General features: G+C 42.3%; 1 protein-coding gene across 2 annotated transcripts in view; it reads left to right on the forward strand.

The window, feature by feature from the left end:
• The window catches only part of pde4dip (phosphodiesterase 4D interacting protein), a 78,483-nt gene that overhangs the window by 11,867 nt on the left and 48,845 nt on the right, over nt 1-17,771 (forward strand). For both annotated transcript variants that reach the window (XM_060866848.1, XM_060866849.1), the window contains exons 4-5: nt 12,516-12,629; nt 16,507-16,583. In XM_060866848.1, the coding sequence (XP_060722831.1) occupies nt 12,516-12,629; nt 16,507-16,583 (191 nt within the window). The remainder of the gene's footprint in view (nt 1-12,515; nt 12,630-16,506; nt 16,584-17,771) is intronic.

Below are 17,771 nucleotides of genomic sequence, written 5' to 3' on the forward strand. Positions count from 1 at the left end.
TGTTTGTGTATGTGTGTGTGTTTGTGTATGTGTGTGTGTGAGTGTGTGTATGTGTGTGTGTGTTTGTGTATTTGAGTGTGTTTGTGTGTGTGTGTGTGTTTGTTTGTGTGTGTGTGTGTGTGTGTGAGTGTGTATTTGAGTGTGTTTGTGTGTGTGTGTGTGTGTATTTGAGTGTGTTTGTGTGTGTGTGTGTGTGTGTGTGTTTGAGTGTGTGTGTGTCATTCTATAAACAGGCAGGAGACAGCAGTGATGTTTTTTTTTGTCCTGCTGGATGATAGAGAGGAATTCTGATGTGGACTGAACTAATGTGACACGTTCAGTCTGTAAGCTGCAGTCTACAGATCTGTCAGTGTAAAGAGGCAATCTTTCCCCCTGCGAGCTCAAAAAGAAACACGATCTTGCCAAAATACCATTTGTAAATGTCAAACATCTCTGCGGTGTGATGGAGAACTAGTTGGGAAAAAAACATTCAAAAGTCAAAATACCCTTTTTTTTTAAAAAAAAAAAGTGAGTCTAAAAGAAATATGCAGATGGAAAGCATCTGGGCACCTCTGAAATCAACTGACCGCAAAAAATATTCAGACTGATATGAAGAGAAGGTTTGCGTATAATTTTGTCTATTAAAACCTTCGGACAAATTATAGCTGCTAATCTGTTATTTTGCCCTCATTACAAAAGGTTTTCCTGGAAGCTGGAGTTTTTTTTTGACAGGTTCTGTCAAGGCGGGATTATTCCTTGCTTCTGCGGCCTGGCTGTGAACCTTTCCGTATCAAGCTGTCGTAATCAGCGTGGCTTTCGTGGTACAGACAGAAAGCATACAATTACTCTGGACCTGAAAGTAACTTTCACTTATTTTAGTTTGTTATACATGTGCACACAAGTACAGCATCAGGAAAATGCACAATCTGATTGATCATGTGTGTTTTTAAGCGAGGTGTGAGCTGTGAAGCTACTAGTTCTGTCCTGCTTCCTAGTTTGAACCAACAGATCCACAGAGCAGGAATATATAACGGTAAACATGTGGCTCTGTACATGGATCCTCTCCTGACTTCATACATACATATGGAAATCCTTCCGTGCCCTCTGGCGCTTTTCCCCCTCCTTTTTTCCACCATTACCTTCGTTTTCCTCCGGCTTAATCAAATTCGCCGGGATTGCTGGGTTATTATTCTCTGACATGAACGTGATACCTGATACGCTTGGTCTAAATTGCCTTCATTTCCAATATTGTGCAGGACATGAAAGACACAAAGGGGGTCAGGGGAGGTGACAGAGAGACACGAGGTGTAGAGGTTCTTTCTTTTTTCCATAGTTGGGGGAAAACCTGGTGGCGTGAGTGGTATTGCGCCTCCTGCTGGTTTTTCTCTTAGAGAGGGAAAGAGAGAGAGAGAGAGAGAGAGAGAGAGAGAGAGAGAGAGAGAGAGAGAGAGAGAGAGACCAGACTTCTTAATTGAAGCCAGGGACATGCAGTAAATCTGTAGCCTTCATCAAAGGGTCAGAGCCACCATGCAGAGTAAATTATGGAGACAGTCATGGTTGATAATGATAATATAGTGCTCAGAGCTGATCTAGCCCATCGTAGCACTGTATGGGAGAGACTCTCTGCACTGATTTCTTACTCTGTACAACACAAGCCACTGCTCTGAGCGCTGAGGGTTAATTAGTCTGGATGAATGAACTGTCTGGTTTAAAGTGTCATTTATCATGAGAGGAAGAGCTCATGATTGGAGATGTTTAGTGTACAGATAAGAAACGTGAGTTTATACACTGAGATCCAGGTGTGTGAGTGTGTGTGTGTGTGTGTGTGTGTGTGTGAAGGTTGTGAGTTCGAATCCCAGATCTATCAGGCTGCCACTGCTGGGCCCCTGAGTAAGACCCTTAACCCTCAATGGCTCAGTTGTATAAAGAAATAAAAATTAATAAATGAAAAAAAAAAAAAAACAATAAAAATATAAGTCTCTCTGGATAAGGGAATCTGCTAAATGCTGGAAATGTAAATGAAAACGTGTGTGTCTGAATTACTAAGCTGTTCTCTGTCAGTTTTTTTTTTTTTTTACAGTTACAGTTGTTTTTTATTTTACTGGTCCCTAAGGCCATATGGAAAAAATTATAACTAAAAATGCACAGACTGAAAAAAAAAAAACGATTCTTTTATGAATCGCTTCGGCACTCGGCGGACAGAGTAATGCAGAAATTACCGTACGCTAAAAACGCAGTCGTTTACAGAGGTCGCGCAGCCTCCGAACCAAATTGTGCTCTGTAAATCTTACCGCCTACCAGCCAAATTGTGCTGCAAAAGCAAGATAATAACGAAGAAAGATTTCAAATTTGCAGATTTAATGGGACTTCGGTTGACGAACGCGCCGCGGTCAAATTCCTGAGTGACAGCGAGATCGGCCCGGTCTTTTCCTCAATTGGAAATGCCACTAAATCACAGAGCAATCTGCTTTTAATTAAATGGAACCTGTCTCTCTTATGTGCCAGTTTTCATCCATCAGCGTTCTGAGTCACTGTACAGACAGCGCAGGCCGGACGTCAAACCCAGTTCTGACCCGAACTCCTTCTCTCCAAACCATCTGCCCGAGCGCCTGATTCCACTACATTTACTTTTCCTCTTCCTAACGATTTCCCAAAATATATTTCTTTCACCCAAAGCTCACTAGTAGCATAGCGACCGGTTGTTATGATCTCATTAGCATGCTAATTGGTTCCTGTTCATTTATACTCATTATTACTAATATCAGTGTGTTTTGGGTGAGCTCCATCTTATTGGAGCCTGCGTGACGGTCGTGTGTAAAATATCTGAAGCAAATTTGAAAAAAGGAAAAAAAAAAAAAAAAAAAGACCAGGTTAACAGATTGTATGTTTTTACAATGACTCACTTTTGTCTTGAATCGGAGTTCACAGCTCGTAAATCTTTTCCTGATGGGCCATTTGGCTTCTCTTTCTGCAACATAGAAATATGTGCTGTATAAAGCTTTTCAGTTCCGAACAAATCTCTTTATGCTGGACTGTCAAGACAACGGCTTTGAACCACGAAAACAGAAAGCTGACTCGTGACATGGCAGGTGTGTGTGTGTGTGTGTGTGTTTGTGTGTGTGTGTGTATCTTTATGAGGCTAAGGGCTGATTTAAGATTCCATATTAATGATCTTAGCTAAATGTAAAAAAAAAAAAAAGAAAAGAAAAATAAAGCCTGATATCGTGTGTCATTTTTCAGGCAGTTATGAGATTTATGATTTATGAATAAACGTTTTTATGCTTTTATTCGATCCGTTCCATTTAAACGAGCGCTGCAGTAGTGTTGTGGAATTCTTTCCTGTAGAACTGGTATTCCTGGTTCTCATTACATTGACATCCTCATTTGTTGATACGTTACACTGCGGTCAGGTGGAGAGAGCTGATGGAGAGGATGGAACAGCTGTGGGAATGAATTTAGACAGTGGTGATATCACCAGACTCGCAGTTCTCACACTTCATTTCGAGAGGCAGTGAGAAGCTACAGGAACAATAATGAAGTATATGGCCAAAAGTATGTGCACCCCTGACCATTACGCATATATGTGCTTCTTGTCCAAACTGTTGCACGTAATTGTATATAATATCCTTGTATGCTGTAGATTTATAATTTCTTTTCAATGGAAGTAAGTGCTTAAGAGACATTGTTTCAGCGTGACAATGTCCCTGTGCACAAAGCACAGAGCTCCATGAAGACATGGTGTGTTAATGTTGGAGTGGAAGAACTCGAGTGTCCTGCACAGAGCCCTGACTCTGACTCAACCCCACTGAACACCTTTGTGATGAACTGGAACACTGACTGAACCCCAGACCTCCTCACTCTTACAACATCAGTGTCTGATCTCACTAATGCTCTTGTAGCTGAATGATCACTAATCCCCCCACACACACTCCAACATCTAGTGTCTGATCTCACTAATGCTCTTGTAGCTGAATGATCACTAATCCCCCCACACACACACTCCAACATCTAGTGTCTGATCTCACTAATGCTCTTGTAGCTGAATGATCACCAATCCCCACACACACACTCCAATATCAGTGTCTGATCTCACTAATGCTCTTGTAGCTGAATGATCACTAATCCCCCCACACACACTCCAACATCTAGTGTCTGATCTCACTAATGCTCTTGTAGCTGAATGATCACTAATCCCCCCACACACACTCCAACATCAGTGTCTGATCTCACTAATGCTCTTGTAGCTGAATCATCACTAATCCCCACAGAGGCAGAAGACAGGAGTAGATCTGATTATAAAACTGGTAAAAAAAAAAAAAATGACATGAGCTTTATAGCCAAGTGTCCAAATATTTTTTCCTGTTCACGTATTTCAGTTCAGTTTAGATTTATACTTTAAACATTGACATTGTCATGATGTAGCTTCGATTTAGACTGTGATTGTTAACGAGATAATGACATTAAGCATTGTCAGATTTTTTTCCTACATCTCATTTCTATATGTTTATGCCATTGCTGCTTCTTCTTCTTCACTCCAGCAGGCAGCGATACCGATTCCTTCAAGGACGTCTCTGTCCCAGGAGACGTGTATTGTATGTGAGGTCATGTTTGGAGCCTCGGCACGGTTTTGCGATCTCGAGCGCTGGTCTGTGAGTGGCAGTAATCCGATTTCGAAAACCTTTCGTCTGCTTTAACGACCACACTCAAGCACTCGCTCACTCCAGTGAAAACACTCCGGCTGCATGTTAAAAACACAAGAACTGAACCATCAAACCCTCGTTAAATTGCTTAAGGCTGGCGCAAATTATAGTACAGTGAGGTAAAAAGTCTTATTATGTGCTGCGGCAGGTACTGTAGGCCTGCCGCGCTAACCCGAGAGCCTGTGAGCACTGGACTAGCTAGCGGTGTTTGTAAATACCTCTGCAATTATCAGTAATGCGCCACTAATAAGAACCAGATGAGAGCTTATTTAATTTGTCAGGAAGGGTAAGATTAAGCAAAGTGATGCTCGTCCTCTGCCAGGACCGTTAGGATGTGAGCCTGTGAATTAGACGCCAGCACATTCACGTTCTCCTTGTTGCTGGTTTATTAAACTATAACCAGGCACTCAGCCAATCAGGAAATGCCGGCGGGTGGACACACTCGGGCTAATCACATTTCAGATGGAGAATTTTCCAAAACTCCAGACTGGAATATGGCACACTGCGGAGTCGCAATAAATCAAATCAAGCTTTCTTTGTTTCCAACAAGAACCATAATGATATAATGTATCGTGTAAACTCCCAGAACAATCATTTTATTATGATGTATCCCAAAGCCAAATTAGTCCTGATGTGCTTATACTGACACCAGTCTTGTTTTCACTTGAAAAGATTAATTTATTAGATTAACAAAATGCAAACGGCTTGAAATACTGCAAAGTAAATAAACATATTTAGATAATTAAAGCTTTACAATGCATATATATATATATATATAAACCTCAGCCCTGTTATTATCAGCTTTACTCGATAAGGATCACAGTCTAAATCAATGGTTAGAAATATGTGGACACCGGATGATTGACTGATAGACAGAACAGGGACCCCTGTTATTATAAAACCCAGCTCTCAGTGACAGTCAGTGAAGGATAAAACTGCAGCAAGTAAACAGGAAGTTAACTGACCCTATGAAAAATCCAACAGACTTTTATTCCATTTAATACCAAATGATCCATCCCTGTCCTCCATCGCTCTAGCACCCCCATGTGGACTTACTGTGCCTGTGCAGCAGAGCAGCACTGATCACCTCCAGCAGCCGTCAGCTGTCCCAGTGTCCTGTTCAGTCGTTTATACACCGAAACGAACTGGGATCAGCTATTAAAGAGACCCAGACACCATAGGTTAAATATGCAGTCGTATGAGATGTGTGAGAAGTGCAAGGTGTGTGAAAGTGTATAAGTTGCATGTGTCCTGTTGTCCAGGTCACTGCAGGACAGTCAGGACAGGGTTTCTTGCGGTGGTCTGTCTCAGCCTGCATTTGTAAGGCTTTATTCTGAAACGTGTTCAGCCGCGGGCGAATCCTCTCTTTTTTAAAAGACTTTTTGTTTCTGCATCCTGTTTGTTTAGCAACCAGTCTCTTGATCGGGGCAACAGACAGAGAGACTCAAGAATACACACACACACACACACAGAGAAAGAGAGAGAGAGAAAGAGAAAGAGAGAGAGAGAGAGAGAGAGAGAGAGAAAGAGATTTGGACATATTCTGTTTCATGTCTCTGTAAGACAAAAGCGCTGGTTGGGAGAGTTGGCAGTGGTTTTGGTACTGGGTGAATTTGATCCCATAATTTAGACCCACCATAAACACATTGAATTAAAAGCAGCTTTGGGCTTTTGATCTGCGTCTAGGAAACCAATGCTTCGCTTGTCCTCGGTTAAACAGAACTTTGCCTCTAACATGAAAAATGCAGAGGAGGCCCTCTTTATGGTCAGCTCTGGGAAAATGTTTTGCTGGATTCATTCGGTATACACAGAGGTGAACAATGATGCATATTATTTTCAAGTAAATCCATATTGGTTTATGTAAATCTCAGTGCCTTTTTAAATACATTTACCGAATAGGTCGATGTTGACCTTGTTGTGATCAGATAAAACTTGGAGGTATCATTTATACTCAGCCTTTCTGCCCTTCATTGGCTTCTTCAGGTCTATATGGTAGCAGCAAAGCTTACTGGAATAAATGAGGCCTCCCAGTGACACACACACACACACACACACACACATACACACACACACCTCATCCCATTTTTTCATTTTTTTCAATTGAGGTCACTTCCTGCTTGGCGGATGGCCAGAGCTTGCACCTCTGAATGTGTTCTGGAAGATGAGAGAGAGGGAGAGATGGAAAAGGGGAGCACTGGGATACAAAGCCAAGCCTCAGATGTCCTGCCAGTGGAATAACACTCTAAAAGCTTTCTCTCCTTTTTTCTCGCACTTTAAAGAATCCGATCTTCGGACATTTTGAACGGAAAGCTGTCAGGTTTTTCTTAACGACCAGCGTACTGTGAGCAGCATTTAAAAAAAAAAAAGAAAGTAATTAATTAAAAAAAAAAAACACATACAGTAGATACCATCGTGAGCGTTTTAGCCTTCGCTCATTCTCAAGTGTTTTGAAAGGATAGGAAAGCTGATAGAAGACAGGCACGTCCTCATGAGGATCTCATCCCAGGCTTTGTGGAGTGGATGGTGGTGGTGCTGAGCCATTTAAAACCTCATATCGTCCTCTCTCATCGCTGAAGACAAATGTGCATGTAATGTATGGGGTGTTAACAGATTGCTACCGATGATGTCCTTTCTGAGGTGATGAACGATCTTTTGCCTTCATGCTTGGAGCCAGAAGGTGAGATTATGGAGCTCTGGCACATAAGAGAGCACATATGAAGAAGCTCTTAGAGAAAATATCTGAATTTTACTTAAAAAAGCTTAACTCACCTCACCACCTAAACTGCGATTTCCACAGGGTTCAGCAAAGTGGCCGCTAGCAAAGAAGCTAGCACTTCTTGCTAGCACTTCTTGCTAGCACTTCTTGCTAGCACTTCGTGCTAGAATGTTTAAACGGGTTGTAGAGTATAGAACTCTTTGCTCTAGATAAATCAACATACAGATACGTTCGCTTGTAAAATCTATAAAACTTATAATGTACATCACTTGTTTGCAAACAAAAGTCCCATCTTGAACAAGCAAGCCTCGCTTCTGAGGGAAATCGAACGCACAGCGTTAGCCGATATTCTAGTTTGCCGCCGTTACGGTGGTGCTTTAGTCCACAGATACGATAAGAAGAGTTCAAGCCTAAATCGTAGCCTCTCACTGGGAGTATCAATCCCACAGGATGGACCTGAGCGATACTTCAAGGCCATGTGTCATACAGCGCACTCAGGGATGGACTCTTCTCTAGGGCCAGAGAGGGCAGAGCAACCCAGGCAACACCATCAGATCCTGAGCCAAGAATCCACAGGTCTGGCGTAGGGTTGCAGCTCAAAAATCCACTCGAATGCATGCTTTTACATGTTGCACCAGACTGAACTGAGGATTTGCTTCAAGTTATAAGCTGGTAAAAAAAAAGTGTGAGACAAATAAAGGCCATTGTGCTGTGTGTGAGAACCAGATGGGTGAAACATCACTACTGAAGATCTTCCATGTCACTTCCATGTGTGTCAAAGCTAGAAAAAAGCAATCTAGATTTTAGTCCCTGATACGTGTCCATGCCTAGTCTCCGTGCAAACACTCCCAATACACACACACACACAGACGTGTATACACAGACGTTTCAGTCCGACGCAGTCGTCACTGCAGGGAACAAGGGTGTGGGTGTCTGAGTCAGACTCTGTTTTTCTCTCTGCACTGTGTTGTGCTGTGTATGTGTGTGTGTGTGTGTGTGTGTGTGTGTTTACACCACTGTGCAGCTGGCACACTCTCTGGAAAAGCTCTCCCCCGTCACAGTAAGATGCTGGCAAAGGGGTAAAGGGCTCAGAAGCGAGCCCTGCACACACACACACACACACACACACACACACACACACACACACACACACACGCTACTGGCACTCTCCCTTGCCACCACATCTGGGAGCAATTTACCCACCGAAATGAAAGAGAAACGGGGGGGGGAAGGTTGCAGAGAAGAAAAGAAGGGGTGTACTGGAGGGAAGTGGGACAGCAGGAAAGAGAAAGACAATAGTGTTTAGGAAGAATTGTCTCATTAATCTCAGTCTCATCACAAAGTCATAGCCGGCATAAAAACCTTTGAATTTGTGTAGAAAATACAATCGGGGTATGTTCTTATACCATGACTAAATTCCTTACCAGTAAAACAAAATAATGGGTTTTTATTTTACATTAGAAGGAAAGACCCCAGGATCTGGATGCAGCACGAACAAATACAGTGAAAGAGTTTACAGGACTACATACAGCACAAATACACGACAAGGTGTGAGGCGTACGAACTGCGATCATCAACACCTGAGAGACACACCATGATAAATGACCTCAGCATCGACGTCTCCGGATCGCTAAGGTTAAGAACCTCAGTGTGTCACACGATCACCTCCGATTTCACGCCTGATTTACGCTGCTGTTTCAATAAAGACAGACGCAGTCTTCGGTCTGTCGTGTGGCTTTTACGTGAACACTTGTGACGTGGCCTTCAGCCATTTTAAAAGCGATCGCAGGAAAACTGACATAAACACAAAAATCTACCCCCAAACAAGACCGATTTACTGGTGTGTAAAACAGCAGCTTGAGTTCTAGCCTCTGGATTCTTGAGAGCTTTGACCTTCTTCTCTCTCTCTCTCTCTCTATCTCTCTCTATCTCTCTCTCTCTCTCTCTCTCTCTTTTGGAATACATATTTAAACTAACGAAATGAATCCTTTGGAGGATTTCATTGATCACACAAGCACACATTATGTACGCAATACTTTAATCATAAAAATAAACAAACAAACAAACAAACAAATATGATGATATTTATAATCAATTTTCGATCCCTATTTAACTTTGATCAGAGGAAAATGTCTGATCTCAAGTAGACACCGTTTTGTGTGATTTTATTGTATTTATTTTTTATGGAAAGAAGAGCCAATTGTTGGTCCCTGAACACTATACAGAGACATGATTGTTCTTTCTTTCTTTCTTTCTTTCTTTCTTTCTTTCGTTTTTGCTTTTAAACAATGACCATTTTGAATTTGTCAAAGAATTTTCCAACATCTGGTTTGGGCATCGGAGAAGAGAGCTCAATACATCAGTTGAGCTCAAACAGGAGAGAGAGAGTTTGTATGTGTTTTTTAACTCGGAGAGGTGGGAAAGCTCATTTATTATCTTGGTGCATGTTTATTCTCAATTTTTACCATTTATTTGATTAATAAACTTAATTGTAGGACGCTTTTAGTGGTAGAAATAGCTCTTATTTAATCTTCTGACGATTTCTCATATGGTTTGATTTTTATTGGTGGCTCAAGCGGTTAAGACTCTGGGTTGTTGATCAGAGGATCTGGGTTCAAGTCGCAGCACTGCCAAGCTGCCACTGTTGGGCCCCTGAGCAAGGCCCTTAACCCCGTCAGCTCCAGGTGCGCTGTATAGTAACTGACGCTGCACTCCAACCCAAACCTACAAATTTGGGATACGCTGTAATGTTTATGTGACAAAATGAAGGCTTCTTCTTCTCCTATGTATCTGTCTATCCATCCATACAGTACATGGGGTCATAGTGATGGCAGTTTGATTTTGAAGGTGTATACATTTATTTCCTTGTTATTTCAGATAACCTTTATATTTCCTGGTGTGTGTGTTGTTTGTGTGTGTGTGTGTGTGTGTGTGTGTCTGAGTGTGTGCTCATAAACAGCTCACAAGTCTACTGTGTCTAATCACAGCATGTCCAAATGAGTCAAACTATGATTTTCACCATGTTGCAAAAAAAAAAAAAAAAAAAACCTGGAGCTTCCAGAAAGATCTCCAACTGATCACAGCCTGCGGTGGAGCAAGCAGACAGCTCCTTCACCGAACAGAGGACTTTTTATTCGCTCAGGATTTGATTAAAACCAGAGAGACGGCATTATACGACTTACAAATAAACACTCGAATACACAATCCGACTTTACTTGAAAGAGGAGAGCTTTAAGTATTAATCACGCTTAAGAAAGGATGTGTTTCTGGTTTGGTGACAAATTGGAACTTGAAAAAAAATATATATATTTTGTTGTTGTTGTTGCTACAGTGGAAGTTGTTTAGAGCTTCTTTTGGCTAAGCGGATAAGTGTTGCTAGCCCCTGTCAGAGGATTCGCTTTATTGGTATACTTTGTCTAATGTAAGTAAGCTTTTGATTCATGATTACACGAAGCAGTTTCCGTGACACGTCCCTCCTGCGTCTTGATAAATGGGTTGGTTGCTTTGCTTGTTCACGAGAAGCTGTCACTGATGTTAAGGGAGCGATCCCAGATCAGAATTCCACAGTGTCAGCTGAAACAAGACGCTTCGCAAAAAATAACCCAGCGCTCTTGTCTGACAGGGCCTGGGTCACATATGCTCAAGAATTTAATACCACACTGCCCCCTTATGGACAAAGACCTGCTCGTCCACATGATGGTAAAGAAAACGTGATTCATCAAACCAGGCCTCCTTCTTCCATCGATCCACGGTCCAGTTCTGATGCCCCTGTGCACATTGTAGGAGCTTTGAATGTTGTTCACGAGTCATCATGGTCACTCTGACCGCTCTGTTGCTCTGTGTGATCTGACTCCTGTATATTAGAGTCAGCATTCGGCGTTTCAGTCATTTGTGCTACAGAATCCCCTCTGCTGTGGGATTGGACCGGACGAGCTAGCCTTCATTCCACACACACATCAATGATCCTTGAGCCTCGGTGATCCTGTATCTGCTTCACTGGTTGTTCGTCTTTGGAGCACTTTTGGTATTTACTAACCACGGTATACCGGGAACACAACACAAGACCTGCTGTTTTAGAGAAAACTCTGACTCAGTCATCTAAACATCACAATGTGGACCTTGTCAAAGACACTCGCCCATTTTCCTGCTTCCAACACGTCAGCTTTGGGAACTGACTGTTCACCTGCTGTCTAATATACTGTATAAGTGTTCATAATACATTATATGTTCATCAGCTGGATCCTGAAAAGATTAAATCAGGGCTCATGGAGATATTTTCATCTCATGTATTCAGTTAATTGGCTGCATGTGTGTGCTACGCTATCTACCAACATCTGAATCAAGGTTTCTGCTTTTAAATGAAATAAAACAGAGAAACTGCTCCATATCTGCTGCTGATTATTAACCATTCTTTTGGATCTCGTTTGGATTGTGTTGTGCGTACATAATTCTGTTGTCATGCGGGTGCAGGTATGGTCGAATGAGGAACCACACACACACACACACACACACACATGAAGAACATGGTCATGCCAGCCATATAGAGTGAGGTGGAGAGAGTGTAGGGCCCACATCCAGTTGTCTCCTGTGTGAGCCGGTTAAATAACAGTATCAACTAACACCAGTTGTGTGTGTGTGTGTGTGTGTGTGTGTGTGTGTGTGTGTGTTCCCACTATTGCTCCTGCCTGGCAGAGATTCTTATGTTAAAAAAGGAAACACAAAATGCCACCCCAACCCCCACCCCTAACACACACACACACACACACACACACACACACACACACACACACATCAAACTTCTCTGAGCAGGAGGTCCCACAATCTCACTTACAGCTCATGGTTGTTGTTGTTGACATTGATCTACAGTTAGACAGCATTTAAAGTGTTTTGGTTTTTATTTTTGCAGTTTTTTTTAATTAGCATTTTTTTTTTTCATTTTATGTGTGTGTGTGAGAGAGAGAGAGAGAGAGAGAGAGAGAGAGAGAGAGAGTGTGTGTGTTAGCATTTTATAATCGGTTTTTGAGCCTACTCCTGAGGTAGTATGGTGCAGGAATGAGGGGTCCTTGGACTCCGCAGGGCAAAAGAGAATGATGTCTAACGGCTATCGCACCATCTCACAGCACCTCAATGACCTGAAGAAGGAAAACTTCAGCCTGAAGCTGCGCATCTACTTCCTGGAGGAGAAAATCCAGGGGAAGTTTAAGGACGGCAGCAGCGAGGATGTTCACAGGAAGGTAAGTAAAGACAAAATAAAACAAAGTGAGCAGTTGGAAATGAAATACACTCTCTGTAATAATACGTCCTGGTGGAGTGGAATGTAAGACATTTGTGCCTTGGGGTTTGAGTCTGTCAGTAAGGAGCTAGATGAAAACTCTAAAAACAGTGCAATGTTAGTGGAATGTTAGTGGAATGTTAGTGGAATGTTATGGAATGTTATGGAATGTTATGGAATGCAGCTTGATTTCTGTCACATGTTGCACTGTGTTTTTGTTTAGTCTCACTGAGAGACTGCGCTGAATAAAGTGTGAAAGCAGTTATGCAGCAAGTCACATAGATACACAACTGGTTTTATATTCAACTGCATTAGTCACGTAGTGGACAGAACAAACACCTTATACACACTGCACACACACACACACACACACACACTTTATACACACTGCACACACACATACACCTTATACACACTGCACACACACACACACACTTTATACACACTGCACACACACATACACCTTATACACACTGCACACACACACACACACACACAGAAACACACACTTTATACACACTGCACACACACATACACCTTATACACACTGCACACACACACACACACACACACACATACACCTTATACACACTGCACACACACACACACAGAAACACACACTTCATACACACTGCACACACACATACACCTTATACACACTGCACACACACACACACACACACACACACACACACACACACACACACACACACACACTTTATATACACTGCACACACACACACACCTTATACACACTGCACACACACACACCTTATACAAACTACACAAACACACACCTTATACACACACACACTTTATACACACTGCACACACACACACTTTATACACACTGCACACACACACCTTATACACACACACATACACCTTATACACACTACACACAGAATCACACACACACACTTTATACACACTGCACACACACATACACCTTATACACACTGCACACACACACACCTTATACACACACATACACATACACTTTATACACACTGCACACACACACACACCTTATACACACATACACCTTATACACACTACACACACACACCTTATACACACTGCACACACACACCCTATACACACTGCACACACACACACCTTATACACACTGCACACACACACCTTATACACACACACACACATACATACACCTTATACACACTGCACACACAAACCTTATACACACTGCACGCACACACCTTATGCACACTGCACACACACACTTTATACACACTGCACGCACACACACACTTTATACACACTGCACACACATACCTTATACACACTGCACACACACCTTATACACACTGCACACACACACCTTATACGCACTGCACACACACACACACACACACACACCTTATACATACTGCACACACACACACACACCTTATACATACTGCACACACACACACACCTTATACACACTGCACACACACATACACACCTTATACACACTGCACACACAAACCTTATACACACTGCACACACACACCTTATGCACACTGCGCACACACACTTTATACACACTGCACACACACACACCTTATACACACACACATACACCTTATACACACTACACACACACACCTTATACACACTGCACACACACACCTTATACACACTGCACACACACACACCTTATACACACTGCACACACACACCTTATACACACACACATACACCTTATACACACTACACACAGAATCACACACACACACTTTATACACACTGCACACACACATACACCTTATACACACTGCACACACACACACCTTATACACACACATACACATACACTTTATACACACTGCACACACACACACACCTTATACACACATACACCTTATACACACTACACACACACACCTTATACACACTGCACACACACACCCTATACACACTGCACACACACACACCTTATACACACTGCACACACACACCTTATACACACACATACACCTTATACACACTGCACACACAAACCTTATACACACTGCACGCACACACCTTATGCACACTGCACACACACACTTTATACACACTGCACGCACACACACACTTTATACACACTGCACACACATACCTTATACACACTGCACACACACCTTATACACACTGCACACACACACCTTATACACAGTGCACACACACACAAACACACACACCTTATACATACTGCACACACACACACACACACCTTATACATACTGCACACACACACACACCTTATACACACTGCACACACACACACCTTATACACACTGCACACACACATACACACCTTATACACACTGCACACACAAACCTTATACACACTGCACACACACACCTTATGCACACTGCGCACACACACTTTATACACACTGCACACACACACACCTTATACACACACACATACACCTTATACACACTACACACACACACCTTATACACACTGCACACACACACCTTATACACACTGCACACACACCTTATATACACTACACACACACACACACCTTGTACACACTGCACACACACACACACCTTATACATACTGCACACACACACACACCTTATACACACTGCACACACACACCTTATACACACTGCACACACACATACCTACCTTATACACACTGCACACACAAACCTTATACACACTGCACGCACACACCTTATGCACACTGCGCACACACACTTTATACACACTGCACGCACACACACTTTATACACACTGCACACACACACCTTATACACACTGCACACATACACACCTTATACACACTGCACACACAAACCTTATACACACTGCACGCACACACACCTTATGCACACTGCACACACACTTTATACACACTGCACGCACACACACTTTATACACACTGCACACACACCTTATACACACTGCACACACACTTTATACACACTGCACACACACACACCTTACACACACATCTTATACACACTGCACACAACTTATGCACACTGCACACATACATAGACTTTAAACACACTGCACACACACACCTTATACACACTGCACTCACACACCTTATACACACTGCACACACAAACCTTATACACACTGCACGCACACACATACTTTATACACACTACACACACACTTTATACACACTGCACACACACACCTTACACACACACCTTATACACACTGCACACACACACTTTATACACACTGCACACACACTTTATACGCACTGCACGCAAACAGCTTTCATACACACTTCACACACTCTGCATGTACACTTTATACACAAATTTCACACACTCTGCTTTCACACTTTAATCCAGTGTGGTCACAGACACAGAGTTCCTTCTTGACCTTCTCAGACTGACCTGCTCTGTTCTAAATGAACAGAATCCCACTGACCCATATACGCTAAATCAGAGCTGGCAACACGAGCGTTATTCTGGAGTGCAGCTGTAATGCTTAACTTGGTGACAGTCTGAGAGAGACAGTGTGTGTGTGTGTGTGTGTGTGTGTGTGTGTGTGTGTGTGTGTGTGTGTGGTTCAGGTCAGCAGGTGGCTTCTGTCTATCCCTCTATTTCTGTCCTGCTTTACCACACCCAGGAGTCTGTACAGAGTGTCGTGTATAGAGCGTCAGTGAGCAGTAACTAGACATAAATATTCATCTGTAAACATTCAGATTAATCTGAGCTCCACTGCACTGTGAGAGAAGCTCACTAGAGGGTGGAGTGAGGAAAAAGTGCAAAAAATGTGAAATTAATGTAAAATTAGTGGGCACATAAGGGTTAAAGGGCATGATCTATTAAATGCCAGATGATGTCCTGAAGCCCTGTTTGTTTTGCAGAACATTGAGCTGAAGGTGGAGGTGGAGAGTTTGAAGCAGGAGCTACTGGAGAGACAACAGCAGCTTGACAAGGCCCTGTAAGTACCGACCTAGGGTTAGACAGTATAGATACATTTATACTGATATACACATTTATATATAATAAGATGAAACTTGGGGGGCACGGTGGCTTAGTGGTTAGCACGTTCGCCTCACACCTCCAGGGTTGGGGGTTTGAATCCCGCCTCCACCTTGTGTGTGTGGAGTTTGCATGTTCTCCCTGTGCCTCGGGGGTTTCCTCCGGGTACTCCAGTTTCCTCCCCCGGTCCAAAGACATACATGGTAGGTTGATTGGCATCTCTGGAAAATTGTCCGTAGTGTGTGATTGCGTGAGTGAATGAGAGTGTGTGTGTGCCCTGTGATGGGTTGGCACTCCGTCCAGGGTGTATCCTGCCTTGATGCCCGATGACGCCTGAGATAGGCACAGGCACCCAGTGACCCGAGGTAGTTCGGATAAGCGGTAGAAGATGAATGAATGAATGAATGAAATGAAATTTGGAGGAAGAGTATGAGAGTATGACATCACCAAACTCAACTACAATCAATAGTCTGTTGGTTTAGTCTGATGAAGCCTTTGTTTTTACATGAAACTGTACATCAGCAGTCTCAGATAAATGTTCTGCGGTTTAAAATGTATCTGAGAAAATAGGACACGGTTCCTCTGGAGATTTTGCCTGTTTTTGCAACTAATCCCTGACAGTCAGTACTCCCTTTTTTTCTTTTCCTAAACAAACATTTAAACCTGTAATTTAGGTTGGAAAAGTAATATCTGGAGAAGTGGTTTTTTTATTTAATGACCTTGTAATGCAGAAGTCATAAAATACAAATCTGAAACAAAATTAGTTTTATGAAAATTTACAGTGCCAGAGACTTTTCCACAGTACTGCACAGGCACACACACATACACACACACACACACACACACAGAGTATATTTACACTTTAATACTCCACTTGGTGCACTGTCACTTATATACTAGTTTTATACCACAATAAATATATTTTCATATGTTTTTATAAAATAAAACCCTTTTTAAATGTATTATATAGTACTGAATAGTTCAGGTGTTTTTCCTGCAGAAAAAAAAGTGTAATTAATGTTCTGTAATGAATGTAATTAATAGCAGCATGGCTTAGACAATCACAGGTGTGTTTTACTGCATTTATACTAATATACTATCATTTCTATAGCAACACCTAATGCCATATATAGCAAAGACATAAAAA

Source organism: Tachysurus vachellii, chromosome 3 (assembly GCF_030014155.1).
Source record: "Tachysurus vachellii isolate PV-2020 chromosome 3, HZAU_Pvac_v1, whole genome shotgun sequence".
NCBI lineage: Eukaryota > Metazoa > Chordata > Actinopteri > Siluriformes > Bagridae > Tachysurus > Tachysurus vachellii.